The sequence below is a fragment of the Scyliorhinus torazame genome, chromosome 18 (assembly GCF_047496885.1).
Source record: "Scyliorhinus torazame isolate Kashiwa2021f chromosome 18, sScyTor2.1, whole genome shotgun sequence".
Lineage (NCBI taxonomy): Eukaryota > Metazoa > Chordata > Chondrichthyes > Carcharhiniformes > Scyliorhinidae > Scyliorhinus > Scyliorhinus torazame.
This window is the reverse complement of record NC_092724.1, coordinates 118917272-118945190: the sequence shown is the minus strand read 5'-3', so window position 1 is coordinate 118945190 and position 27919 is coordinate 118917272. Positions and strand designations below refer to the sequence as shown.

At 47.0% G+C, this 27919-nt stretch overlaps 1 protein-coding gene across 3 annotated transcripts in view; it reads left to right on the top strand.

The window, feature by feature from the left end:
• llgl2 (LLGL scribble cell polarity complex component 2) overlaps positions 1 to 27697 on the top strand; it is a 150238-nt gene extending 122541 nt beyond the window's left edge. For 2 of the 3 annotated variants that reach the window (XM_072483227.1, XM_072483228.1), the window contains 14 exons: positions 592 to 745; positions 8251 to 8355; positions 8971 to 9263; positions 10930 to 11083; positions 14940 to 15090; positions 16232 to 16348; positions 19124 to 19290; positions 20811 to 21075; positions 22664 to 22823; positions 23756 to 23805; positions 24984 to 25031; positions 25187 to 25244; positions 26505 to 26581; positions 27055 to 27697. In XM_072483227.1, the coding sequence (XP_072339328.1) occupies positions 592 to 745; positions 8251 to 8355; positions 8971 to 9263; positions 10930 to 11083; positions 14940 to 15090; positions 16232 to 16348; positions 19124 to 19290; positions 20811 to 21075; positions 22664 to 22823; positions 23756 to 23805; positions 24984 to 25031; positions 25187 to 25244; positions 26505 to 26581; positions 27055 to 27080 (1825 nt within the window). In that variant the 3' untranslated portion in view covers positions 27081 to 27697. The remainder of the gene's footprint in view (positions 1 to 591; positions 746 to 8250; positions 8356 to 8970; positions 9264 to 10929; positions 11084 to 14939; positions 15091 to 16231; positions 16349 to 19123; positions 19291 to 20810; positions 21076 to 22663; positions 22824 to 23755; positions 23806 to 24983; positions 25032 to 25186; positions 25245 to 26504; positions 26582 to 27054) is intronic. The other variant, XM_072483229.1, reaches the window with a different exon arrangement.
• The last annotated feature ends 222 nt before the right edge of the window (positions 27698 to 27919 follow it).

Here is a 27919-nt window from a genome sequence, read left to right as displayed (position 1 = left end):
CTGGATGAGTGAGGAATGAGAAACTGGACCACACATTTGAAACTTCGTTTTTTCTTTTGCTCATGGCACATTATTTTGGTGAGCTGGCGAGGATAAGAACGATGCAAGAGGAGCGGGGTGCAGAGGGAGTGAGTGGGAGTTGGGGTGGTGTGAGATGAGAGATTTTTAGAGTTTCAGCAATGTTTCTGCCAGTCATTGCTGTGTAGTGATTTGGTGCGCTTGCACTCTCAATATACAACACCGTGACCTCTGAGCAGTTACGGGGTGGAGAGGTAGCACTTGTATTTGTGAAGGGGAGCAAATTCCCAAGTTCTACAGGGTTGTCATTAGCTTCTCGGTGGCTCTATAAATGCTGAAATAGCCTTGGTTCTACCAGCAAGAGGCGTGAAAAGAAATCTGGAGCTCTTTGGAGATGGCCCTGAGATGGTTGGCACAAACGTTGCTGATGGAGACAGCTGATGAGTTTGTGTCTGAGCTGTAACATTTCAATGCATTCCACCTGATCACTGTTCCACAGCAAAGAACAGTGTGGGATTCACTCCGTGATTTCAGCCCACTGCTTCTGATCTCCTTTCTGTATTTTCTGGACAGGCATGAAGATGGGACGGTCCGTTTCTGGGATGCATCTGGAGTGTGTCTGAAGCCTCTTTACAAACTCAGCACAGTCAGTGTGTTTGTCACCGATGCAGATCACAATGACAATCTGAATCAGTCTGGGGAGGATGAGTGGCCGCCCCTGCGGAAGGTAAGTAGCTATATTGCAACAGCACTAACACACAGGGTTTGCATAAGTGGCAGCACTGCAGTAGTATCTAGACCTGCTTGTGCAGGGGCTGGGGATATAGGGAAGAGGAGAGGGGAACCTGATGTGCTTTAGGCAGAACATCACCTGGCAAACTGCAATTCACCCCTGGGACTGGAGTGTATTTTTACAGTCCCATTTGTTTTGGATGTACCTGGAGCAAATATCAGCTATTTTGTGGAGTCAGGAATCAGAAGTTTGATGAAAGGCCCACACTGAGAGTAAGCGGGGAGACGAGGTGAACAGGGAAATAGTAATGATGAGTCAATTCTGTCAATAAATTGTTATGCCTTTGAACAGTCTTGACTCGGTGTTATGGTTCTTGCCTGGTAAGAGGTTGTAATCCAGGTTAGTGCCACCAGTGCAGCACTGAAGAAGTGCTACAGTTTTTTAATCTTAATTTTCCCCAATTCTTAACAAAATAAAACAGTGCGTTGATTCGAGTCAGACACCTGGAGAAATGATGAGGTGTGAATTTGCCTATCAATAGAAAACAAGTATTTTACATTTGTGATTCGAGAAAATAATGGGGCTCCAGCGATGGTAACTTCAAAGTGAAGGGATAAGGAAATGGACACACGTGCCAATAGCCAACTCCACAGAGTGAATAACATCAATGGGAAATAAACAGTATCACTATAAAACCCTAACCCAGGAAAGAGACAGACATCTGACCTCAGAACTGCATCAAGTTGCAGATGTAGTCTCCTGAAAGAAACAGCCATTTTCCGCCGTCACTGACGGAGGACTATTCCCAGACATGGCCACCTTAACCTGGTTGAGATAACTACTTGCTGGATTTAGCTCATAAAGTTACTTAAAATTGGATGTTGTTTGGGAAAAGGGGTGTCTCAAGAGTTCAGACAAACATGGGTAGTTGGGGACCAAGGGATAGTTTCATATAAAATTGTATAGTCATAAGTATGCTCAAGTGTTGTAGTGTATTATAGTCCTTCTTGTAATGTATGTGTTTGTCTTTCTCTTAAGTTCATAAATATTCTTTATTGATTGTTCAAACAAGGACAAGACTGTTCCTCACTGGGTGTTACACCGTTCCTCACATTATATCAGGAAAAACATACACACCACTAATGAACTGGTGTTCCAAGTTACCTTTCTCGCTTTTGAGATATCCTCGCATTTAATATCAGTGTGATTCATAACTGTCCGAGCTGCTATATTTTAATGGGGTGTTCCATAGAATTCCTACAGTGCAGTAGGAGGCCATTCGGCCCACCAAGTCTGCACTGACTCTCCAGAAGAGCAATCTACTGAGGCACACCTCCCCGCCCTCTCCCTATAACCCTGCACATTGATCATGGTTAATCCACCTAACCTGCACATCTTTGGACTCAGAAGAAACCAGATTATCCAGAGGGAATCAATGCAGAGACTGGGAGACCATGCAAACTCCACAGTCACCCAAGGCTGGAATCGAACCCAGGTCCCTGGCGCTTTGAGGTAGCAGTGCTGCTACCATGCCACTGTTTATTGAGGCCCAACCTGCGCATTCCTGTCAGCATTCCTGCGCATTCCTGTAAGTATTGTAAAAACAGAGCATTTTCCACTGTCTTAACCAACACATTTTCTCCAAGTTGAGACTGCATGATCTTTAATTTTATTCTGAACAAGATATTTACGATGACTTCCGGTTGCGGCTATGCGGAGCGAAGCCACACGATTCGGCAGCTCCCGCTACTACGGACTTTTGGGCTCGTTGGAGGAGCCCCAACGGAATTTTTTTGACAACAACCCGTGGGGAAGTGAAGAGAGAGGTCCCCCTCCAACTTTTATGGACCGGACCAGAAGTGCAACGGCCAAAAAAGCGGCATTGGAGCAGCGGGAGAAGCGAGGGGACAAAGCGGAGTGCGGGCCGGAGCTGCAGGAATTCATCAAGCGCTGCTTCGAGGAGCTGCGCAAGGAGATGCTGGCGCCTATGCTGGCGGTAATTGAAGGACTAGGGATAACCCAGAAGGCCCACGAGGTGAAGATCCAGGAGGTACAGAAAAGAGTGAGTGAGAATGAGGACGAGCTCTTGGGCCTGGCGGTGAGAGTGGAGCGGCACACGGCGCTACACAAGAAGTGGGCGGGAAGACTTGAAGACCTGGAGAACAGGTCGAGGAGAAACAATCTGCGGATCCTGGGTCTCCCAGAAGGAGTGGAGGGGGCCGATGCCGCGGCATACGTGGGCACGATGATCGGGGCGATGATGGGTGTGGAGGCCCCTTCGAGGACGCTGGAGCTGGACGGGGCACAACGGGTGCTGGCAAGGAAGCCCAAGGCAAATGAGCCGCCAAGGGCGATGGTGGTGAGATTTCACCGGTTCACGGACGGAGAGAGGGTCCTGAAATGGGCCGAGAAGGAGCGGAGCAGCAAGTAGGACAATGCAGAGATCCGAATATACCCGGACTGGAGCACGGAGGTCGTTCAGCGGAGAGCGGGTTTCAACCGGGCCAAAGCGGTGCTGCATCGGAAAGGAGTGAAATTTGGAATGCTGCAGCCAGCGTGACTATGGGTTACATACAAGGATCAACACCACTACTTCGAAACGCCTGAAGAGGCGTGGACCTTTATACAAGCTGAAAAGTTGGACTCTAACTGAGGGTTTGTGAGGGTGGGGGGTGTTTGAGGGTTGATGTGTGATGGTCGTTGTATATAGGGGGTCAATCATTCGCAGGAAATGTTATATGGGCTGGGGAAGAGAGCCAAGGCCGCAACAGGAGCTGCGCCCGAGGGGGCGGGGCAGGCTTTGGAAAGCGCGGGGTTCTTTCCCGCGCGCGGGAAGAAAGGCGGGAAGGGGAACGAAGGAACGTATATTGATTGGGAGACTCCCACACGGGGGGGGTCAAAGGGACAGGGGGGTCAAAGGGACGGCGGGGGAAGCCGGGGTCAGCAGGTGTCAGCTGACGTACGGGAGTGATATGGGGGGAGCAAAAACGCTAGACGGGGGTCTAGCGGGGGGAAGGGGGGGGGGGGGGGAAAGGGTTGCTGCTGCACTGGCTGAAAGGGAATGTGACACAGAAGAGGTGGTCGGGATGGAGGTCCCCCGACTGGGGGACTGGAGGGTGAGGGAGACGCGGACACGGGATTGGCCCAGAAAAGGAGATGGCTAGTCGGTGGGGGGAGGGGGGGGGGGGGTTGAGAGCCCCTCCAATCCGGCTGATAACGTTGAACGTGAGGGGCCTGAATGGGCCGGTGAAGAGGGCTCGAGTGTTCGTGCACTTGAAGGGACTGAAGGCAGACGTGGCTATGCTCCAAGAGACCCACCTGAAGGTGGCGGACCAGGTCAGGTTAAGAAGGGGATGGGTAGGACAGGTATTTCACTCGGGACTGGACGCGAAGAATAGAGGGGTGGCAATATTGGTGGGAAAGCGGGTGTCATTTGAGGCCAAGACTATCGTAGCGGATAATGGAGGGAGATATGTGATGGTGAGCGGTAGGTTGCAAGGGACGTGGGTGGTGTTAGTAAATGTATACGCCCCGAACTAGGATGATGCAGGATTCATGAAGCGCATGTTGGGGCGCATTCCGGACCCGGAGGTAGGAGGCCTGATAATGGGAGGGGACTTCAATACAGTGCTGGACCCAGCACTGGACCGTTCCAGATCAAGGACGGGAAAGAGGCCGGTGGCGGCCAAGGTGCTTAGGGGGTTTATGGATCAGATGGGGGGAGTGGACCCGTGGAGGTTTGCAAGACCGCTAGCCAGGGAATTTTCTTTCTTCTCCCACGTGCACAAAGCCTACTCCCGGATAGATTTTTTTGTTCTAGGCAGGGCGCTCATCCCGAGGGTGGAGGGGACGGAGTATTCGGCCATAGCCGTTTCGGACCACGCCCCGCACTGGGTGGAACTGGGGCTGGGAGAGGAGAGGGACCAACGCCCGCTGTGGCGGCTGGATGTGGGACTGCTGGCAGATGAGGTGGTGTGTGGGAAGGTGAGGGGGTGTATCGAAAGGTACTTGGAGGCCAACGACAACGGGGAGGTGCGAGTGGGGGTGGTATGGGAGGCTTTGAAGGCGGTGATCAGGGGAGAGCTAATCTCCATCAGGGCTCATAGGGAGAAGACCGAGGGCATGGAAAGGGAGAGGTAAGTGGGGGAGATTTTGAGTGGACAGGAGATACTCCGAGGCCCCGGAGGAAAGATTACTTGGGGAAAGACGACGGCTCCAGACGGAGTTTGACCTGTTGACCACGGGGAAGGCGAAGGCGCAGGGGGCGACCTATGAGTACGGGGAAAAGGCTAGTCGGATGCTGGCACACCAGCTCCGTAAGAGGATGGCAGCAAGGGAAATAGGGGGAATCAAAGATGGAAGGGGAGCCACGGTTCGGAGTGTAACGAAAATAAACAAGGTATTCAAGGCCTTCTATGAAGAGCTGTACAGATCCCAGCCCCCAGTGGAGGAAGAGGGGAGATGATTCCTAGACGAACTGAGGTTCCCGAGGGTGGAGGAGCAAGAGGAGGCTGGTTTGGGGGCACCAATCGGGTTGGAGGAGCTGAGCAAGGGTTTGGGAAGTATGCAGGCGGGGAAGGCCCCGAGGCCGTACGGGTTCCCGGTGGAGTTCTACAGAAAGTACGTAGACCTGTTGGCCCCGCTACTAGTGAGGACCTTTAACGAGGCAAGGGAGGAGGGGACCCTGCCCCGACAATGTCGGAAGCGACAATTTTCTTGATTCTAAAGCGGGACAAGGACCCACTGCAATGTGGATCGTACAGGCCGATTTCGCTCCTCAATGTGGACGCTAAGTTATTGGCAAACGTGCTGGCCACGAGGATTGAGGACTGTGTCCCGGGGGTGATCCATGAGGACCAGACTGGATTCGTAAAGGGCAGGCAATTAAACACTAATGTGCGGCGGCTCTTAAACGTGATAATGATGCCATCGGAGGAGGGAGAGGCGGAGATAGTGGCAGCTATGGACGCGGAAAAGGCCTTTGACCGAGTAGAGTGGGAGTACCTCTGGGAGGTGCTGCGTAGGTTTGGGTTCGGGGGAGGGTTTATCAGCTGGGTTAAGCTCCTTTACAGAGCCCCGGTGGCGAGTGTAGTGACAAACCAGCGGAGGTCGGAGTACTTTCGGCTGTACCGAGGAACGAGGCAGGGGTGCCCCCTGTCCCCCCTGTTGTTTGCATTGGCGATCGAACCCTTGGCCATGTCACTGAGGGAGTCGAATAAATGGAGGGGGGGGGTCTGAGGGGGAGAAGAGCATCGGGTGTCGCTATACGCGGATGACCTGTTGCTGTACGTGGCGGACCCAATGGAGGGGATGGTGGAGGTCATGCAGACTCTGAGGGAGTTTGGGGAGTTTTCAGGCTATAAGCTCAATGTAGGGAAGAGTGAGCTCTTTGCATTACAGGCAGGGGACCAAGAAAGAGGGATAGGGGACCTACTGCTGAGGAGGGCGGTGGAGAGTTTTCAGTATCTGGGTATCCAGATAGCCAAAAGTTGGGGGGCCCTACATAAACTGAATCTGACGAGGTTGGTGGACCAAATGGAGGAGGACTTCAAAAGATGGGACATGTTACCGCTCTCGCTGGCGGGTAGAGTGCAGTCGGTCAAAATGGTGGTCCTTCCGAGGTTTCTGTTTGTGTTTCAGTGCCTTCCCACCGTGATTACCAAGGGCTTTTTTAAGAGAGTAGGTAGGAGTATTATGGGGTTTGTGTGGGCGAATAAGACCCCGAGGGTAAGGAGAGGGTTCCTGGAACGCAGCCGGGACCGAGGAGGGTTGGCGCTGCCAAACCTAGGGAGCTACTACTGGGCAGCAAATGTGGCGATGATCCGCAAGTGGGTCATGGAGGGAGAGGGGGCAGCATGGAAGAGGATGGAGATGGCGTCCTGTAAAGGAACGAGCTTGGGGGCATTGGTGACGGCACCGCTGGCATTGGGCAGGGATTAGAAGAATGGGGGACCTGTTCATTGACGGGACATTTGCGAGCCTAGGGGCACTTGAGGAGAAGTATGAGTTACCCCCGGGAAATGCTTTTAGATATATGCAGGTGAGGGCCTTTGTGAGGCGACAGGTCAGGGAATTCCAGTTGCTCCCGGCACAAGAAATTCAAGACCGGGTGATCTCGGGTGTATGGGTCGGGGAGGGCAAGGTGTTGGCAATACACCAAGAGATGAAAGAAGAGGGGGAAGCGCTAGTAGAAGAGTTGAACGGTAAATGGGAGGAGGAGCTGGGGGAGGAGATCGAGGAAGGTCTGTGGGCTGATGCCCTGGGTAGGGTTAATTCCTCCACCTCGTGTGCCAGGCTCAGCCTGATACAATTTAAGGTGGTTCACAGAGCGCACTTGACGGGGGCGAGGTTGAGTAGGTTCTTTGGGGTAGAGGACAGATGTGGAAGGTGCTCAGGGAGCCCGGCGAACCATGTCCATATGTTTTGGTCATGCCCCGGCACTGGAGGGGTTCTGGAGATGAGTGGCGGGAGCAATATCTCAGGTGGTGAAAGTCCCGGTCAAGCCAAGCTGGGGGCTAGCAATATTTGGAGTAGTGGACGAGCCGGGAGTGCAGGAGGCGAAAGAGGCCGGCATTCTGGTTTTTGCGTCCCTAGTAGCCCGGCGAAGGATCTTGCTAATGTGGAAGGAGGCGAAGCCCCCTAGCGTGGAGGTCTGGATAAACGACATGGCTGGGTTCATAAAGCTGGAGAGGATTAAGTTTGCCTTGAGAGGGTCTGCGCAGGGGTTCTACAGGCGGTGGCAACCATTCCTAAACTATCTCGCAGAGCGTTAGAGGAAGATTGAGGGAGGGGGGGGGGGGATGGATGAGCAGGAGATAACATGAAGGGTGGGAGAAACTGGCACGTGGGGGAGAGAGCCAGTGTATAAAGCTGTGTAAATATACCATTTTGCCATGTATATATCTTGCTCCGTGCAATTTCTTGTTATTTTGTTACGGGGCGGGGGGGTTATTGTTTGTAAGGGGGGAAAATTGTGTTGTTGAAAAACTTTAATAAATATATATATATTTTTTAAAAACACGATATTTACCCAGTTTGTTTTCGGAGTTAATGATATTGTTTCCAGAACTGGATGGCAGGCTGTCCCACATTTTTGCAATCTAATGGGTTTGGATGTCAACTTAAGTTTCCAATTATTGCGTATTCGTTTTACGGTCAGAGTTTCAATGAAATCTACTATCCATGAATTCCTAGGTCACTGAAATCTTTTAAAGATTCTGCCAATCTGTACTTTTAATTTTAATATTAGACCTAGAGTGCTTGTCATCAGTTTCACGTTCTTATGAAATGAAAATGATGGTGAGAATGCCAAATGGAATCTATTTTTCCCCCCGTTATGTGCCAGTATTTCAGACTGATGGGGACCTGCACTTAGAGAGCTCTCACTGGGAGTCTAAATCAGGACTGATCCACAGCATTTCGATGGAGGGTCTGTGTTGGCTCCACTCTGCAATAGGGCTTTTATAAAAGGTTTTTCTTTTCACATCGTGTTCCTACAGGTGGGCTCTTTTGATCCATACAGTGATGACCCCAGGCTAGGAATTCAGAAGATTCACTTGTGCAAGTATAGCAGTCATTTGACAGTGGCTGGCACTGCAGGACAGGTGAGTTCTGGAACCTTGTGCTTTGAAACCTTTCAGCGAGGAGTCCTGAACATAAGAAAACCTGCTATTGGGTTCCCCTGTGAACTACTGGCGCCCTCCCCAGGGGCAATCATATTCTTTTTTTAATATAAATCTAAAGTACCCAATTCTTTTTTTTTATCCAAATAAGGGGCAATTTAGTATGGCCAATCTACCTACCATGCACATCTTTTGGTTGTGGGGGTGAGACCCACGCAGACACAGGGAGAATGTGCAAACTCCACACGGACAATGACCCGGGGCCAGGATCGAGCCCGGGTCCTTAGCACTGTGACAGCCATATTCTGATAGTACTGTGTTAGTTAGTCAAAGGGAAACTATGTTCTAACAGCAGAAAATGTTAATTATATAATGTAACAAACATTGCTAAGAGAGGAGTATAAAATTATTTGATTCTAATGATTTCCTACAACACTGAGACCTGTTCCATGTGCACAGTAAACCTCTGCAGCAGGAATGTATAAGGAGTCAGCACCCTGTTTGTGGCTTTAGATCAGGTTTTGGGAAAGTGATTCCCTTGTTCATCCACTGGGCTCCCTGTGTCAATGCTATTGATCCCTTGTTTCTCCATGGCAGGTTTTGGTTTTGGAGCTGAATGATGAGGCTGCTGACCAGGAAGTGGCCTGCACGCTTGTTGACATCTTGCAGGATCAGGATACATTTAAGTGGAAAGGCCATGAGCGTCTGAATCCGCGTGAGGAGCCCGTCCATTTCCCTGCAGGCTTCCAGCCCTTTGTCCTGGTGCAGTGTCAGCCCCCTGCTGTCGTCACATCACTTGCCTTGCATTCGGAGTGGAAACTGGTGACTTTCGGCACAAGTCACGGCTTCGGGCTCTATGACTACCAACAAAAACGCACTGTCGTGGTGAGGTCAGTTAAGGGATTGTCCAATTGGTTGTGGTCAAGTCGAGTCTGGTCAGATCAGGGATTGTCCATTCAGTCTAGCTTCTGATGTATGCAAGTCCAGATTGTTGGTCAATTTTTCAAACCAGCTCTAGGCATCTGCCGCAGTATCCCCACATAAGGTTCTCTTTGAACTCTCTTTGTGGTATATCTAAGATTACAGTTTCATTGTCTACAGCTGAGAAAGAGGTCATTCCATTAAAGAGATCCATAATTGTTGGTTATGCTCTACACTAGCCTTGTCTCACCCCATCAACGTATATTTCTATTCCTTGCTCCTTCATTCTTATCCAACTTAACGGTCTATGCTATTCACCTCAGTCATTCGCTATGATAGTGAGTTCCACATTCTGACTGCTCTTTGGGTAAAGAGGTTTCTCCTGAACTCCCAGTTAGATTTATTAGTGATTATCTTTCATTTATGACCCCGAGTTCCGTTCTCACCATAAATGGAAACATCTCTACGTCTAACTTGCGCCTTAACTGCCAATTAAACTTGCCATAGGAAGTTGGGCATGGTATTGTGGCAAATATTCAGGAGGCAACCATTCGGTGAGGTCATGGCAGATCTGTGTCATAACTCAATCCACCATTCTTGTTTCCATATCCTTTTATATTCTTGTCGAGCAATCCAAAATTTAAAATGATTAATTGAGCCCTAATATCTAATTTTTCTTTGCTGTGGGAGAGAGTTCTTCTACTGCCCTTTATGTGCAGTAACCTCTTTCCTGCATGGCCTGGCTCGGATTTTTAAATATTGTTCCGTGTCCCAGACTCCCTGCCAGTGGGGACATAAATTCCCTCTATTCACTCTCTACATTCCTTTCAAAATCCTAAAAACTTCCATCAAATAACCCCTTAACCATCTTTACTCTAGGGAAAGCATGCCTCAGTAATCTCTCCTTATCATCTAATCTTTGAAACTCGGTAACAATTTCTGTGGGCAGTACTGGTGATGAACTCTCCTGAGTCCCACTTTTTCTCTCCGACTTTGTCGCAAGTGGGTCATGGAATCCACGAGAAATCGAAAGTGGAACAGAGTGTCTCTGTGCCCCACATCTCCGAGTTCCATAATACAGGGCTCACACAAACAGACGCCACTGGCAGGGAAATTAGAATTATACAACTCCCGTATAATGAAAGGAATAAAGTACTGTAAAGATTTCTTCTATCTTTTTGAAACTTTTTACAATTAAGAGGCAATTTAGCTTGGCCAATCCACCAACCCTGCACATCTTTGGGTTGTGGGGGTGAAACTCATGCAGACGTTGTTCAGTGCTCTCGGGACGGATTGTAACAGATAGATTTTTTTTATGCATACGCATAGGGAATAGATTACTGCAGGGAAGCAGAACCCAGTATCTGCAATAAACATTCTTGGAGCAGATACATCACTGGGTTAGATGCAGAGTAAAGCTTTCTCTACACTGTTTCATCGAACACTCCCAGGGCAGCTACAGCACAGGGATAGTTACAGAGTAAAGTTCCCTCGACACTGTCCAATTAAACACTCCCGGCAGGCACAGTACTTTGGAGATGTTTGCTTGGTCTTCCCTCTGTGTAACTGATGTGCATTTGGCTGCAATATGTTTATTTGAGAATTTCGTGAGCTTGTTTTATTCTATCTCTGTAGGTGTACATTGCACCCCAGTGACCAGCTGGCCCTTGAGGGGCCCCTCTCGAGAGTAAAGTCGATTAAGAAGTCATTGCGACATTCATTCCGTCGGATCCGGGGGAGCAGAGTTTCTGGGCGGAAGCGAGCAGTACCTGGGAACAATGCTGCTAAGGTAAAGAGGCTCTTGCATCTGAAACATAAAGGGTGGCACAGTACAATTCTGAAGGGGAAGATGAAATTGAGTGCTTGCATGGTGGAGAAATGGGGGTGTGGAGAAATACTTGAGTGGTATGATTGGGGGAATGATCATGGTCCTGTTTGATTCACCTGCTAGTGGGTAATGTTGCATTCTGATAAGATGGGAAAATGGTGCTTTTGGTAAGTTACTACCCTGTACTTGTTCCCATGCTCTACCTCGTCCCAGAGTGTTTGATAGGGACATGCAGAGGCAGCTTTACTCAGAAACCGAAATGTTACACTGCACAAGAGGCTATTCGAGCCATTGTCTCTGCACAGATTTTCAAATCACTTGGTAGTACAGAACTTGAGGTTTTGCTAGATAAAAAATACATTTTTTTGCTGACAGAAAGGACATGTACACACTTTGTGACTGTTTCAACTAAGCAAAATAGATGACAGCCGTTTGCTGGTTAATTCCTCAGGGCAGTGCCGTGACCAATCAGGATCAAGCTGCCTAATTTAAATTTCAAACAATGCTTGGCAGTTAACTGTCAGTCACCATCAACTGGTGCATTCTCCCCTCTGCCAATCAGGGACCACTTGCCAACAAACCAGCACCCTCTTCTCATGCAGTATAAATTTGTTGATTTTCCCTCGTATTGTATTCCTGCAACTGTCCTTCGATGCAAGATGAAAAACCCCAACAAAAAAATTCCAGCATTATCCAGCTGTGGATTAGACTTGCTGTTCCCACAATCAAGGCGTACAGAATGGTAGGATAAAGCAAAACATGCGCATATCGGATGCCACAAGATCCTACTTCACAAAGTTTAGAAGAGTGTAGGGGTGAAGTTACAATAGAAATTAGTAAAACAAAGTGTGAAGGCATCAATGAATATTGGCAAGTAAAATCAAGGAGAACCCATAGATATTTTATAAATGCATAAAGAGCAAGAGGTTTAATCAAGGATAATCAACCTTGATTTGCATGCAGAAGGTCCTATCTGGCTAACTTGATTGAAAACTTTTGGGGCGTTAACAAGTAGAATCATGTGGATAGTGTGCTTGATGTAGATGATATGAATTTTAGCAAGGCTTTCAACATGGTCCCATATTGCAGACTGATCAGAAATGTAAGATCCCATAGGATCCAAGGAAAGGTGGTCAATTAGATCCATATGTGGCCAGAGGCAAGAAACAAAGGGTGACGGTGGATGTGTGTTTTTGTGCTGTGAATTTCTGATTCTTTTTGAGCAGAATGTGAACCATTAGAGAGTGCAAGTTCTTTTAAAAAGCTTGGAAATGTCGTCATTCTCACAAGCTACCAACATTCATTGTGTTGTTTATAAAATATCACTTCCTATTGTTGCTGATTTTCTCCTTGGTTCAATTGCTCTATTTTATTACCTTTGCTCTCGAGTCGCCAGGTATCTTTATGATACCGCCACGAGGTTCAAGTCCGAGTAATGATCAATAACCCAATACACCGATTAGTAAGATTTAAATCAAAGCACATTTATTATACACAGTAATCGCTACTCATGCACAAATTCTACGTCTAAGCTACTTCTACAACTAACAGGCCTATACTTAACTTCGGACTGGCCCACCAGGTCGGGGGAACAAATGGCCTTTCGTTCGGGTTCTGAGTCTGCGGGATTCGAAGTTGGTACGGATTGGTAACTAGGAGCGTCTATCTCTTAGCGAGCGTTGAATTAAGACTTGCGTCAGTCGTCGATCACTGCACCGGTCACGGTCAATGTTGGTTCGTGTTGCTGGGTGACCCAGGCAGGAAGAAGAGAGAGCGATTTGAACTTGTGGCTCAACTCTTATAGTCCCCAGGGGCTTCCCGCCTTTCGGGGCGGACCCTATACCTGGTCCCAAGTGATTGGACTTTGTCCCAATCGCTTGGTTCGATTTTCTCCAATACTGGAGCGGTTCCCTGATCGATGGGCGGTCTTGAGGTGCTCATTCACCTCCTTTGTGTTGGCTCCTGCTGGCGCCGAGGAGTCTGGCTTTGCTTTGTGTGTCCAAAATGTTACTTATTGTTCCCGGGGATTGCTCATCAGTATGCAGATGGCTGCTACTTTGTTATGCTGATGGCCGCTGGTATCGATGTTGTCTGGCTTTTGTAGAGGTAAATACACAGCAAACCTTCAGCTGCTGGTTTCTGTCTTGTTGGCTGACTTTCCCATCAGCCTTTGCCGTTCGCCATTTTAAATCGGGAGTTGGCCAATTTAGGTGGCTACGCTATCCACATAGTTCAACCTTGTATGAAGCTCCAGCAGATGGTGCCCAACACTTGCTGGATGAGAGTTTGAAGCTTGCTTCTTTCTTTTGAACAGAGATGTATGGAATAGTCAAAATGCTGGTGGTAAATAAAGGTAAATAAATTCTGGGTTAATTGGTATGTTGCACTCCCAGCTCCCATGTAGTCTCAATACCTTTCCCATTATTACCAGAAGTCACTTGTGATGAATGTAAAAAATTGTCATATTTTATATTTTTTGCAGTAATATTAAAACCTGGGATAATATGCATACAGATAGTATGACTGCTAGTGTGGTGATTTGGGTGTCGTAAAAGTACGGTAATCATTGATTTGCAGTGAAATGTTCTGCAAATAGACCTTGAGAGCCATTTAGGGAATATCTTGTGAGGAAAGATTGAGCTTATATTCATTGGAGTTTGGAAAAATGAGAGGTGATTTTATTGAAACATCAGATTCCAGCAAGGGCTTGACAGGGTAGATGCTGGGAGGATGTTTCCTTTCATGGGCGAAACTACAATTAGGGGACACAGTTTAAAGATAAGGGGCGTGATTCTCCGACCCCCCACCGGGTCGGAGAATCGCCAGGGGCCGGCGTAAATCCCGCCCCCGCCGTGTCGCGAATTCTCCACCACCGGAGATTCGGCGGGGGCAGGAATCGCGCCGGTCAGCGGGAATCCCCCGGCGATTCTCTGGTCCGCGATGGGCCGAAGTCCCGCCGCTGGCAGCCCACGCCAGCCGGCGTGGATTAAACCACCTTTGGGACGGCGGCGCGGGCGGGCTCCGGGGTCCTGGGGGTGCGCGGGGCGATCTGGCCTCGAGGGGTGCCCCCACGGTGGCCTGGCCCGCGATCGGGGCCCACCGATCCGCGGGCGGGCCTGTGCCGTGGGGGCACTCTTTTCCTTCCGCCTTCGCCATGGTCTCCACCATGGCGGAGGCGGAAGAGACCCCCTCCACTGCGCATGTGCGGGGATGCCGTGAGCGGCCGCTGACGCTCCCGCGCATGCGCCGCCCGGCAAAGTCATTTCCGCGCCAGCTGGCGGGGCACCAAAGGCCTTCCCCGCCAGCTGGTGGGGCGGAAATCAGTCCGGCGCGGGCCTAGCCCCTCAAGGTGAGGGCTCGGCCCCTCAAGATGCGGAGACTTCCGCACCTTTGGGGCGGCGCGATGCCGGACTGATTCGCGCCATTTTTGCCGCCAGTCGGCGGACATTTCGCCGATATCGGAGAATCCCGCCCAAGGTCTTCCATTTAAGACCGAGGTGGGGAACAGCGTCTTCCCTGAAGGTTATTAGTCTTTGGAATTCTCTTCCATGGCGAGTAATGGAGGCTGAGTCATTAAATATATTCAAATCCAATATAGGCGGTTTTTTCATTGACAATGGGGTCAAAGGTTATGGGGAACAGGCAGGGAAATTGGGCTATGGCCACAATCTGTTCGTCATGATCTTGTTGAATGCCAGAGCATGCTCAATGAGCTGAATGGCTTCCTCCTATTTCTGATGCTCTTGTGGCTTTATAGGCTGTGTGATGAGTTTGCTATCTATTGAATGTGTGCTACCACCAGTCTCTCTCTCTCTAGGTGCAGGAGGCCAATGCCAGAATGGACCGGGAAGCGTTGAATGAGATGGAGCTGGCGCCAGTGCAGCGCAGGATTGAGGCCCGTTCTGCTGATGACTCATTTACTGGATTTGTCCGATCACTTTATTTTGCAGATTCTTTTATAAAAGATGGTGAGAGATTACACCAATTGAGCTGTTGATCCTCGGGTTTGGTGACCAAGCAGAGCTGGTTTAATCTACATCTTACTCAGTGTGTCAATGAAATGTAATATCCCATGAATCGTCTTTTTAGTGGGACCCCTTTAAACCGCTTCCATGCAATGCTGGGTTGCACCATGCTGTAAGGAACTTTCAGTGCACCGAAAACAGCAACAAAACGCCCAATGCTGATCCAGACACAACCAGATTCTGTTGAAGGTTCCGCACAAAGGGTACCGGGTGAACCTTAAGCACGTACAGTTCTGCGGGAGGGAACAAGTTGCCAACTGTGATCAGATGTATTTGTGAGAGTTTCATCACCTGACTTACCCCAGACTCCAGACGTTTTTTGGGCAACATCTTTTATGCCATTTGGAAAGCAAAAAAAAAACATCCCAATTGGATGATGCTCGACTGTCAGCTAAACAGCCTTTTTCGCCACTTTCAGTATTTTTATACCTGATAAAGGAAAGTTCAAACAAAATGACCAAAAAAAACCCAACAATCTCGTCCTGATCATTTTTCTCCAAGGTTGCACAAAACAATAAACTGGAGATTGATCTTCAATTCCTGGAGACTTCAGGTCTGGAAGATTGACAGCCCTAGCCACATGAAATCCGGAATCTACTGTAGTTTTGGCCACTCATCAAATCCCAGAACAGATCCTGGGGAATACCAGTTGTCGCATCCTGCCAATCAGAGAACATTCCCAACTCCAAAATAGAAACTGAAAATGCTGGAAATACCCAGCAGGTCTGATAGTTTCTGTGGAGAGTTCTGGGGAAAACCAAATTAACGTTTGTCATTAATGACCTGCTGAGGATTTCCAACATTTTGTTTTTATTTCAGATTCTCAGCATCTTCAGTATATTGGTTTTGTCCCACTCTGCCTCTTATCCCCCCAACCAATTTCCAGTCCATGTCACAAGGTTACCTCCAACTCTGTGCACTTTTACTTTTGTTGATCTCTTGTGCTGAACCTTATTAGATGCCCTTTGGAGGTAGGTTGAGATGATGTGTGAAGGTAATTCGATTCAATCTGCACCAGACTGAACTTTTAAGCTGTACGTTGTATCTTGAAGCTACTTTACGGAATTTTTTTTTTTTGTTGCAGGATCCTATCATGGGCCATCACTGTGGGCTGGCACCAATGGTGGGACCATATTTGCATACACTATTCACATTCCGCCTGTGGAGAGGAGGATGGAAGATCCTGTCACTGCAGATCAGGGTGAGTGATTCCCCACCTCATGGGAAAACCATTGCATGGTGATATCCCCCGTTGTCGTTGGGGGCTCTGGGTGAGTGACTTTTCCCTTCTTTACAGGGAGCAGGTGGAGCGCATTTTAAGCCATGCCGTGGTTCCTCTTGGGTTCTGTCCATTGCTGTGTTGCTTTTGTGTTGTTTAGGGGATTGTCCATTTGTGCAGCTCTTCCACCACACAGCTCGAGCAGTAAACCTGTCTTATGCTTCGGTCCAGAGTCACAAGCGCAGCTCACTCCTTGCTGAACTGGCTGTGCTCGCAATGGACTGCTAGCAGTGAGTGAAGAAAAATCGTCCAAGACTTCTGATTCTGATTCCCATCTGGTGATGGCCACTCAGTGCTGTATGTGAGTGCTGTGTTGCATCGAATACTGAAATTACGCAACACACAGTCTGAACTTACCCAAGGGGAACAGCCAGTTCAAAGTTCTGTTGGGTTAATGTTTCAAATTCCCCATTCTATTAATTGGATCTTGTCTATCACCCTGCACTGTCCTAAACATGTGGCCATTTAAGATGCAATAAAATTGGGGGCAGCACGGTGGTGCAGTGGTTAGTACTACAGCCTCATGGCGCCAAGGACCCAGGTTCGATCCCGGTCCCGGGTCATTCTTCGTGTGGAATTTGCACATTCTCCCCATGTCACGTGGGTCTCACCCCCACAACCCAAAAAGATGTGCTGGTAGGTGGATTGGTGACTCTAAATTGCTTGTTAATTGGAAAAAAAAGAATAGGGTACTCAATTTATTTTTTAAAACAAATAAGTTTACAATAAAATTACCCTAAAAACCAAGGCAAGTGCCAATTACTGAATGTGTACTTTTCCATAAACTGTATCTGTAACTGGTTAGTTACCTCTCGAATGCAATATTCATCTTTATATTGATAATGAAACATGCTGACTCGACCTTATACAAACGTCCTGAGAAAACCAGCTTGTCCCTCGCTATCTCTAAACTCTTGCCATACCTCTGAATTTATCAGGAACAGCACCTGTGGGTGTCTCAAATGTTCTCATTCACAGATCATCAGACAAATTGTTAACAAGTCAACATAAATTGTTTTTGTGCATCAATATAAGTAAACACAGAATAACTCCTCCCTTTGCTTGTGATGACGTCAGTCTGCTATAGGGCAAAGTAATGTGTATGGCAAATGGTTTTAATTCATCCAGCCAAAGCACTTGCAATACAACCAGGGGCGAGATTCTCCGACCCCCCGCTGGGTCCTCTTCGCCCCAAGTGCTATATCTGATTCTTGGAAACATAGTTTTTTGGTCTCGACTGCTTTTTGTGGTAATGAGTTCCACAAGCTGACCACTCTCTCTGGGTGAAGCAATTTCTCCTCATCTCAGTACTAATTGGTCTACCCTGTATCCTCAGACTGTGACCCCTGGTTCTGGACATCCCCACCATTCCTTCATAAGTACATTCTTTCCTCCAGGTGCTCCGGTTTCCTCCCACAGTCCAAAGATGTGCAGGTTAGGTGGATTGGTCATTCTAAATTGCCCCTTATTATCCAAAGATGTGTAGGTTAGGTTAAGGGGTTATTGGGGGAGTGTGCTTTGGTGGAGTGCTCTTTCAGAGGGTGGATGCAGGTTTGATGGGCCGAATGGCCTCCTTCTGCACTGCAAGGATTCTATGATCTTTTTTTTCATAAATTTAGAGTGCCCAATTCTTTTTTTTTCAATTAAGGGGCAACTTAGCCTGGCCAATCTACCCACCCTGTACATCTTTGGGATTGTGGGGGTGAGACCCACGTAGACACTGAGAGAATGTGCAAACTCTACAAGGGCGGGCAGCACGGTGGCGAAGTGATTAGCACTGCTGCCTCATGGCACGAGGTCCCAGGTTCGATCCCGGCTCTGAGTCACTGTCCATATGGAGTTTGCACATTCTCCCCGTGTTTGCCTGGGTTTCGCCCCCACTACCCAAAGTTGTGCAGGGTAGGTGGATTGGCCATACTAAAATTGCTCCTTAATTGGAAAAAATGAATTGGGTACACTTTTTAAAAAATAAAAAATAAAAAATAAAAATTTTTTTTTTAACTCTACAAGGACAGTGACCCGGGCTGGGATCGAACCTGGGTCCTTGGCATCATGAGACAGCAGTGCAAGCCACTGTGCCTCTATGATCCTTCTTTCATAAATCCTCACCCAGTCTGTGGTGTCTTTGATTACCATTCCTGCTGATGGACACAATTTGAATCATTGGGATCATTGGTGGGAAGACATCACAAAATTAACTTTGCGGAAAAAGAAGACGACTGAATCCAAGAGTGAATACTGAAGAGAGGGGATAGAGGCAATGGAGAGCAATGTGTGTTTATACTGTATCATACATAGAAGAGAAATACCAGCTTCATACCGTGACATTTAGAGATAGAAATATTTTTGTTCTAATAGCATTTATTAATTAATTACAAATTTTTAAAAATACATTTTGAGTACCCAATTATTTTTTCCAATTAAGGGGCAGTTTAGTGCGGCCAATTCACCTAACATGCACAACTTTGGGTTGGGGGTGAAACCCATGCAAACACAAGGAGAATGTGCAAACCTCACACGGACAGTGACCCGGGGCCGGGATCGAAACCGGGTTCTCTGTGCCTTAGGCAGCAGTGCTAATCACTATGCCATCCTGCCACTCTTAATTAATTACAAAGTCAATGCAGAAATTGGAGGGTGAAGCTCCAGAATTGTTCCACTGACAGATCATGTTAACTTATTTCATTATCCTTACAGCAAAGGAAATCCAGTTAATGCACAGAGCCCCTGTGGTTGGTATCTTTATACTGGACGGTCGAGGGATTCTCCTCCCTGAACCTCTAGAAGCTGCACATGACCTTTCCAAGAGCCCAGATATGCATGGGAACCACATGCTGCTGGTCATATCTGAGGAACAGTTCAAGGTAATTGGTTCAATTCCACAAACTAAGCCAAAAGAGACTGCCTGTCCGATCTTTGTCTTTCAATCTTGCGCTGTTACTAAATACACACCACCCTAGCTTTCAGTCTTGAAGCTTGTTGTTTAAAATACTGTTGGAGATTACAATAAATCTTTAATTAAATAAAAACATTCCAAATCAGACACCATTTCCAGTTGGATTTTTGCTTCACCTTGTTGATAAACACAGCCACTCAGAAAATTTAGAAGTTGAGTTATTTCAAACACATGCGGGCAGCACGGTAGAACAAGTGGCTAGCACCGTGGCTTCACAGCGCCAGGGTCCCAGGTTCGCTTCCCCGCTGGGTCACTGTCTGTGTGGAGTCTGCACGTTCTCCCCGTGTCTGCGTGGGTTTCCTCCAGGTGCTCCGGTTTCCTCCCACAGTCCAAAGACGTTAGGTGGATTGGCCATGCTAAATTGCCCTTCATGTCCAAAAATGTTAGGTGGGGTTATTGGGTTACGGGGATAGGGTGGAAGTGAGGGTTTAAGTGGGACGGTGCAGATTCAATGGGCTGAATGGCCTCCTTCGGCACTGTATGTTCAATGTTCTATATTCTATGCAGATTAAGGAAGCTGGCTGGCACTTAGAAGCAGGAGTAGGCTATTCAAGCTTGCTCTGCCATTCAATAAGATCATAGTTGATCTGATTGTGGTCTCCAACTCTACTTTCCTGTCTGCTCCCCATCTCCCAACCCACCACAAACCCTTGCATCCCGTGAAATAATTTTTTTAAACCCTCACTGTACCCTGTCCAGTGTAATCACATCTGACTTGTAATGTGTTGATCGGAACTTCATGTAGTATTCTATACAGTTATAGCACAACTCTCTGTTTGTATCCTATGCCTTGACCAACAAAGGAATGTGTCCCCTATGCCTGCTTGACCACCTTATCTACCTCCCCTGCTACCTTCAGGGATCTGTGAGCATGCACTCTGTTCCTCTGCAATTCTCAATATCCTAACATTTATTGTGTATTCCTTGCCTTGTTTGTCCTCCCTCAAATGCATTATCTCACACCTCTCTGGATTCCATTTGCCACTTCTCTGCCCACTTGACCAGTCCATTAATATAAATGATAGCTTGATCAAACACACAGCAATTTTCATATAATCTGCAAACGTCTTAATCATAACCCTTGCATTTAAGTCTAAATCCTGATATGTATCACTAGAAAAAGCCTTGCACTCTGACGGACACGTGTTTAATTTTAGCCGCATACACGATAATGAACGTGCTGGTCTTTGAGAAGGTGCAGTTGTTGTGACACAGGACTGGCTCTGAACTACTGCTCTGTTTTCCAGCTTTGGCACTGTCTTCATTAAATGCTTTATTATCCTCTTGACAGCTGAACTGAGTTCTAGACACTAATCATAAACCCTGTGCTCTGCCGCTGTCCAACTACCCCATATACCTGCCCTGAATATGGGCAGTTGAGGCTGGTGCAACTGTAAGATGTTCTGATTATGTCCACTCTATTGACAGATATTTACGCTACCAAAAGTCAGCACGAAAACCAAACTGAAGATCACGGCACTGGAAGGGTCCCGGGTGCGGAAAGTGTCAGCAGCCAGTTTCAGTAGCAGTCGAGTGGAGGATTATAGTGAGAATGGGCTTCTGGTGCTGACAAACCTCGGTGATATCCAGGTCATTTCTCTCCCTGTGCTTCGAACTCAAGTTCGGTACGAGTGCATCAGGAAAGAGGATGTCAGTGGAATTGCATCCTGCGTCTTCACAAAGTCTGGGCAAGGTAAGCATTTTGCGGTGCTAGCTTTTGCCGCCCTATGCCACATGAGAGAGGAATCCACCCATTGGCAAATCCTGCAGTAATTGGAAAACTTATTTATTTTTTAAAATAAATTTAGAGTACCCAGTTATTTTTTTTCCAATTAAGGGGCAATTTGGCATGGCCAATTCACCTACCCTGCACATCTCTTGGGTTGTGGGGGTGAGAACCACGCAGACACGGGGAGAATGTGCAAACTCCACACAGACAGTGACCTGGATCCGGGATCGAACCTGGGTCCTCGGCGCCATGAGGAAAATGTATTTCTAAGCAAGTAACTTGTATCAGCTTTCTAATACGATCAGAATGCTATACTTAGCCGCAGGTTTTGTTTTTCCAGAAGGCAGAAGTGAATCACCATGACCCAGCATAGGAACAAATCTGCCCAGCAATAATCACCTTATTTTAAAAAAAGTTCCTGTCATGTATTATCGTTACCTATAAAATTATGATAATACATGCCTCGGTGGGTGCTCTTTCAGAGGATCGGTGTAGACACATGGGCCGAATGGCCTCCTGCACTGTAGGGAGTCTATGATTCTATGGTTCCTTCACTGTCACTGGGTCAAAATCCTGGAACCCCTTTCCTAACAGCACTGTGGGTGCACCTACCCCACATGGACTGCAGTGGTTCAAGGCAGCTGCTCACCCCCACCTTCTTGAGGGCAATTAGGGATGGGCCATAAAAATAAATGCCCACATCCTGAGAAAGGATAAAACAAAACTGCACTGAATGCTGAATTCACTTTGGCCATAGAACATAGAAAAATACAGCACAGAACAGGCCCTTCGGCCCACGATGTTGTGCCGAGCCTTTGTCCTAGATTAATCATAGATCATCATAGAATCTACAGTGCAGAAGGAGGCCATTCGGCCCATTGAGTCTGCACCGGCTCTTGGAAAGGGCACCCCACCCAAGGTCAACATCTCCACCCAACACTAAGGGCAATTTTGGACACTAAGGGCAATTTATCATGGCCAATCCACCTAACCTGCACATCTTTGGACTGTGGGAGGAAACCGGAGCACCAGGAGGAAACCCACGCACACACGGGGAGGATGTGCAGACTCCACACAGACAGTGACCCAAGCCGGAATCGAACCTGGGACCCTGGAGCTGTGAAGCAATTGTGCTATCCACAATGCTACCGTGCTGCCCTTAAGAACAAATTAATCTACACTATATCATTCTACCGTAATCTATGTACCTATCCAATAGCTGCTTGAAGGTCCCTAATGTTTCCGACTCAACTACTTCCAATGTTATGCAAATGCAATGGTCCACAGTCTTGATGCTAGCAGAAAGTAAACAAGGGGGAAACTAATATTTCTACCCCCTTGAAGTCTAATTCCACCCATTTGAAGTGGCCAAGAAGCACTTGTATTTCTTACCACAAAACATTTGTGTACCTTTTGGCTTCGGGCATTCGCCCAGGTTCCACCCCGACTGCTTGCAAGTATCTGGCGGACTGTTCTGTGACCAATACTTGGACCTTAATGTCAACCGGAACATCACTGACTAATCCTGCAATATCTGTTTCTCCAATTTCAGGTTTTTATCTAATTTCGCCCTCTGAGTTTGAGAGATTTTCAGTTTCATCGAAGTGGGTGGTGGAACCCAGATGCATCATTGACATCGAAGAGGGAGTCGGAACTAGAACTTTGCAACAGAGAGTAGTGCAAGATGGAGCAGTCACGAAAGCCAACACCAGGTAAGTTTTATATACACAGCCCAGCTATTCACTGCAGTAGAATAGTTCAGGAGCTAAACGTCATGATGATTTTCTGAATGTCCAGTAGGATCAAACAAGTCAGTGATGCTCCTGTCTCCAAGGGGAGAACTTCAAACAGCAATTGAAACTAGATCAGTTATTAATTTCAAATCTGGGATGAATCAATTTCTGTTAACCAAAAGGTCCCAATGGATATAAAGGCAGCTGTATGATGTTAGTTTGCAGATCAGCCATGATCTTATTGAATGACAGAACAAGCACAAGACTAGGCTAAATAGCTGCCTCCTGTTCCTGTGTTCCTTGGACACCAGGCTTGCCCTCCAAAAGTGTGTGTCTGTTGGGTGATGTGTAGAGACCGTTTGCCCAATGGAGAGTACATTGGTTTCTCATCTTGAGGTTGCAGTGATGCTATTTGCTGTCTGCTGACTTGAGGAGTCTTGTCTGATGATTCGCAGCAGCCACTGTTATCAGTGTTTGAGGCAATGTGAATGATTGCATCATCTGGATCCGTTTTCACGCTGAGAGCAGGGGTTCGACCCTTTACTCCTCCCTGGGACTTGGTATTGCTAAATACTTAAAAGCACGAAAGTCTGACCTGGGCAGAAGATGGTGTTCCTAATAAGCTACTGTGTTGATCTTGATAACGTTTCAAAATAATTGGCTCTGACATTCTGTGGGATGTGCTGAAGACACAAAAGTATTTAAATCATGTTTAAATTGTTAAGTTCTCCTGGTTTCAGTCTGTGATTGAATTGTCCCAGGGACATGTATTACCTGCAGCCAAGTAGCTGCTTTCCAAATACTGATGTGTTCAGTGAGTTCTGAGCCACTCCTGTTGAATCAGTCAATAATACTTTATTTGGAGACACAATTGCCCTTTTAAAAGAATGTTGATTGCTGTTGATTCACAGGGACGCAGTGCATTCACATGTGCCTGGATTGAGCAGGAGTGAGGGTGATGGTAAGTTGGTCTGACTAAAGTCAACCTATTCTAAGAATATTGTTATCAATAGAATCTGGACAGGGAACAAATAGCCTGAAATGCTTGAGAGAAAATATGCCTGTAAACACACTCCAGATGCCAGGTGAGAATTTCTCCTGATATCCCCATTGGCATTGGGCTGATCAACACAAATTGCAATGCTGACTTCACTGGTTCTCGCTCTCTGTCTGTCTGTCTGTCTTACTCGCCTTTTCTGGCATTTTCACACAAGCTCACTATTGAGCATGCTCAGTCTCTGGATAATGGTCCGACCTGATCTTTTTCCCTAGCTTCGGTGAACTATAGAATTAATTTCAACATCCATAACTGCTCAGCACAGATCACGAAAGGGGGCATCGCAGGGGTTTTGTGGTCATTGAAGGCCATGCCTGACCCATTGCAAAGATTGGGCTGATTCTGAACTATAAACTCTTGTTTCAGACCTTGGGTATCTATTACAAGTATCAAGTGTCACTTGAAGCCACATGCTGTATAGTATTTTGACTTCTGTAAAGTTTGTAAACTTGGGTCGTTCACTCAGGCTTGCTTTCGTTGCAGGGACAGGCCTCAAAGTAACTCCTGCTAACTGTCGCTGACTTTGGTAATTCCCTTGAATACTGTGCAATGTTGGAGCAGGAATTATTTGGTTTGATTTCTAAGAAATTTCCTCCTTAAAACAAATCGTTAGGAGGATTGGAGCAACTTGATATTTGAATATCATTTTTGTTGTTTTTTGATGCACATACACACCCAGTAGTATCCAATTTACCATCAAATCCTCTGCATCCTGGCACCATGGCGACCATGGACTTCCAATGGGGATTGTCTATGATCATGCTTGGCCAAGTACTGCAGTGGTTTGCTATTGCCTTCTGCAGCATGCCTGGCCAAGATATTCTCCCACTTTCTTACCACCTTCCATCAAGCGTATTGGAAGGATTTACACACTGATAAGCCACCTATTTGGCCACATTATGAATAGACCATGGCCATCAAGTACTGAACTGGGACATGAACCTGGAGCTTTTGGCCCAGCGGTAGGGACACCACCACTGTGCCACAAGACCTTCATACCATTAAATCTATGACATAAAATATTAGGTGATCGAACCAATTGCCAGTAAGGTCTTAAATTGATCTACAATTTCTTCCACCAGGGAGGAAAGCAGTGGAGGTCATGGAACATGCACTGCTTAATGATGAGAGTAAGTACAGTCACCAAGATATTTTCCAAAATGTATTTGTGCTGGTGTTCTAGCCAATGTCTGCCTTTTGTGTGGGTGTACATGCCTCAAATGGAGTGGAATGGGGTCAGTATGTGAGTTTATTGTGTTCTAATTGCACAATGTCTGTTTTTCAGGAGTTTTACTGGAGATTCAAAGCACACTTGAGTCTGAATCTGCTGTAACTGACAGATTGTAAGTATTGCTGCTCGGAGAGAAGTGGGGAGGATGAGGCGGGGTTGTTGGGGAGGAGATTGGGAGTGCTGGGATAAGGGGAAGGGAGTAAGGAGGGTGGGTGTGAGTAGTGAGTGCTGAGGGGAGGAAGAGAGGGGAGGGAGAATAAGATGGAGCATACGACACAAAGGTTAGTGGAATTGCGGATAGCGATGAGGACTGTCAGAGGATACAGCAGGATTTGGATCGTTTGGAGACTTGGGCGGAGAGATGGCAGATGGAGTTTAATCCGGACAAATGTGAGGTAATGCATTTTGGAAGGTCTAATGCAGGTAGGGAATATACAGTGAATGGTAGAACCCTCAAGAGTATTGAAAGTCAAAGAGATCTAGGTGTACAGGTCCACAGGTCACTGAAAGGGGCAACACAGGTGGAGAAGGTAGTCAAGAAGGCATACGGCATGCTTGCCTTCATTGGCCGGGGCATTGAGTATAAGAATTGGCAAGTCATGTTGCAGCTGTATAGAACCTTAGTTAGGCCACACTTGGAGTATAGTGTTCAATTCTGGTCACCACACTACCAGAAGGATGTGGAGGCTTTAGAGAGGGTGCAGAAGAGATTTACCAGAATGTTGCCTGGTATGGAGGGCATTAGCTATGAGGAGCGGTTGAACAAACTCGGTTTGTTCTCACTGGAACGACGGAGGTTGAGGGGAGACCTGATAGAGGTCTACAAAATTATGAGGGGCATAGACAGAGTGGATAGTCAGAGGCTTTTCCCCAGGGTAGAGGGGTCAATTACAAGGGGGCATAGGTTTAAGGTGAGAGGGGCAAGGTTTAGAGTAGATGTACGAGGCAAGTTTTTTACGCAGAGGGTAGTGGGTGCCTGGAACTCACTACCGGAGGAGGTGGTGGAAGCAGGGACATTTAAGGGGCATCTTGACAAATACATGAATAGGATGGGAATAGAGGGATACGGACCCAGGAAGTGTAGAAGATTGTAGTTTAGTCGGGCAGCTTGGTCGGCACGGGCTTGGAGGGCCGAAGGGCCTGTTCCTGTGCTGTACATTTCTTTGTTCTTTGTTTAACTGAAGAAAGAGAAAGGTGGAGGTGCAGCATTGGCAGCAGAGGAGGGAGAGAAGGGCTGGAGGAGTCTGGGACAGGAGGTGGTATGATTTAAGGCCGTTTCCTAGAGCAGTTCATACAGGGATAGAGTTATGATGATTTTTCATTCTGTTAGGTAACCCGATGGAGTTTGATACTCTGATACTTTCTGTTGCAGGAGTTTGGGGCACCTGGATAGGAACTCGAAGAATGTGGCTGGGGTACAGCCTCAAATGCAAAGGATGATTAATGGAGGTGAGTACAGTTAGAAAGTCATGTTTTGGGGCACAAAGTTTGATGATTATAAAGAAATAAAATGTTAGCTCAGGGTTAAACAGTTCTCCAAGACCTTTCGAGGAACTTGCAGCAACTCGCCTTCTGGGAAACGTGTAACTAATGCAATAGCTATCTCATTTCACTGCATTTCACAGAATGGGTTTTATTGTTCACTCAGGTCCTCAGACAATTGTGAATTGTAATCCGAGGTTTCCATTTCCACCCATTCCTCCACTCGTCCACCCACACACAGGTTACTTCCTCTTCTTCCAGAGCCTGTCTCTGCTCAGGATTTCGGGGGGGGGGGGAGGCATTCCTGCCTGAAGGGGGTCAAAAGATCAGGAATATACCAACCTCTTTCCCATTCAGTTAGTTTGGGTGAATGCAGTTGCTGTATTTCATTAGATTTTACCAATAACTGAATTTTTATTGTGAATGTGTTTTGTCTTTTGTTTGCTCCTTCATCTATACAGATTGACAGTAACCGATACTAATGGGAGCACTCCAGTGTGCTTTGTGCCATAACACTACATGTCCTACTGTTGGAGGAGGGGTGCCGATTGGGAGAAGGCAACTCCATGAGACAGACGGCAATTTGGAAAGATGCCAGCTTGTTTAGTGCCTAACTCACTATTGTCCTGCTTCAGCCCTTCCATGGAATATATTCCTCATTTATTTTTTTCTGTCTCTTTGCACAGTCACTGAATGTGATGGATTTTAATTAAATAACTGCCTGGGTGCAAATAGTTTTAATAGGGGAACTTTATACCACTATCTGGTTTTTATATGGTTTTAGATATTTCTAAGGGAGTTCTCAAACTTTGAATGGAAGTGAAAATGTAGAAATAATTTTTAAATTACAGAACATTTAGTGATATTTAATATATATGTATAATTTAGTTCCTGGTGGCTGCTGTAATTGTTTTACCTAGTATAGTATACATTGAGGAAATATTTTCATACTTTCAAATGGTTTTAGTCAGTAAAGGTGCTCCTCCTGGAGTCTATTTTTGTAGCCAATCATGTCAGTAGGAACCTAATGAAACGCCACTGTAAACACTACTCTACTGACCAATAAATTAAACCATTTTCACATTTGGTTGACTGCATTTATTTCTGCCATATTTGGTTTGGACCAGATTATCAATTCTCCCTGGAAAATGGAATCCACACTCAGTGTTTTTTCTGAAATGTGTAACTTGACCCTGCCTGCTGAGTATTTCAGTTCACTGCAATGTGCAATTTGATTATCACTGTTGGCAGGTTCTAAAGTGCTCAGTGCTAACACTACTCCTTTCAGAGAACAGACAGGGCTCA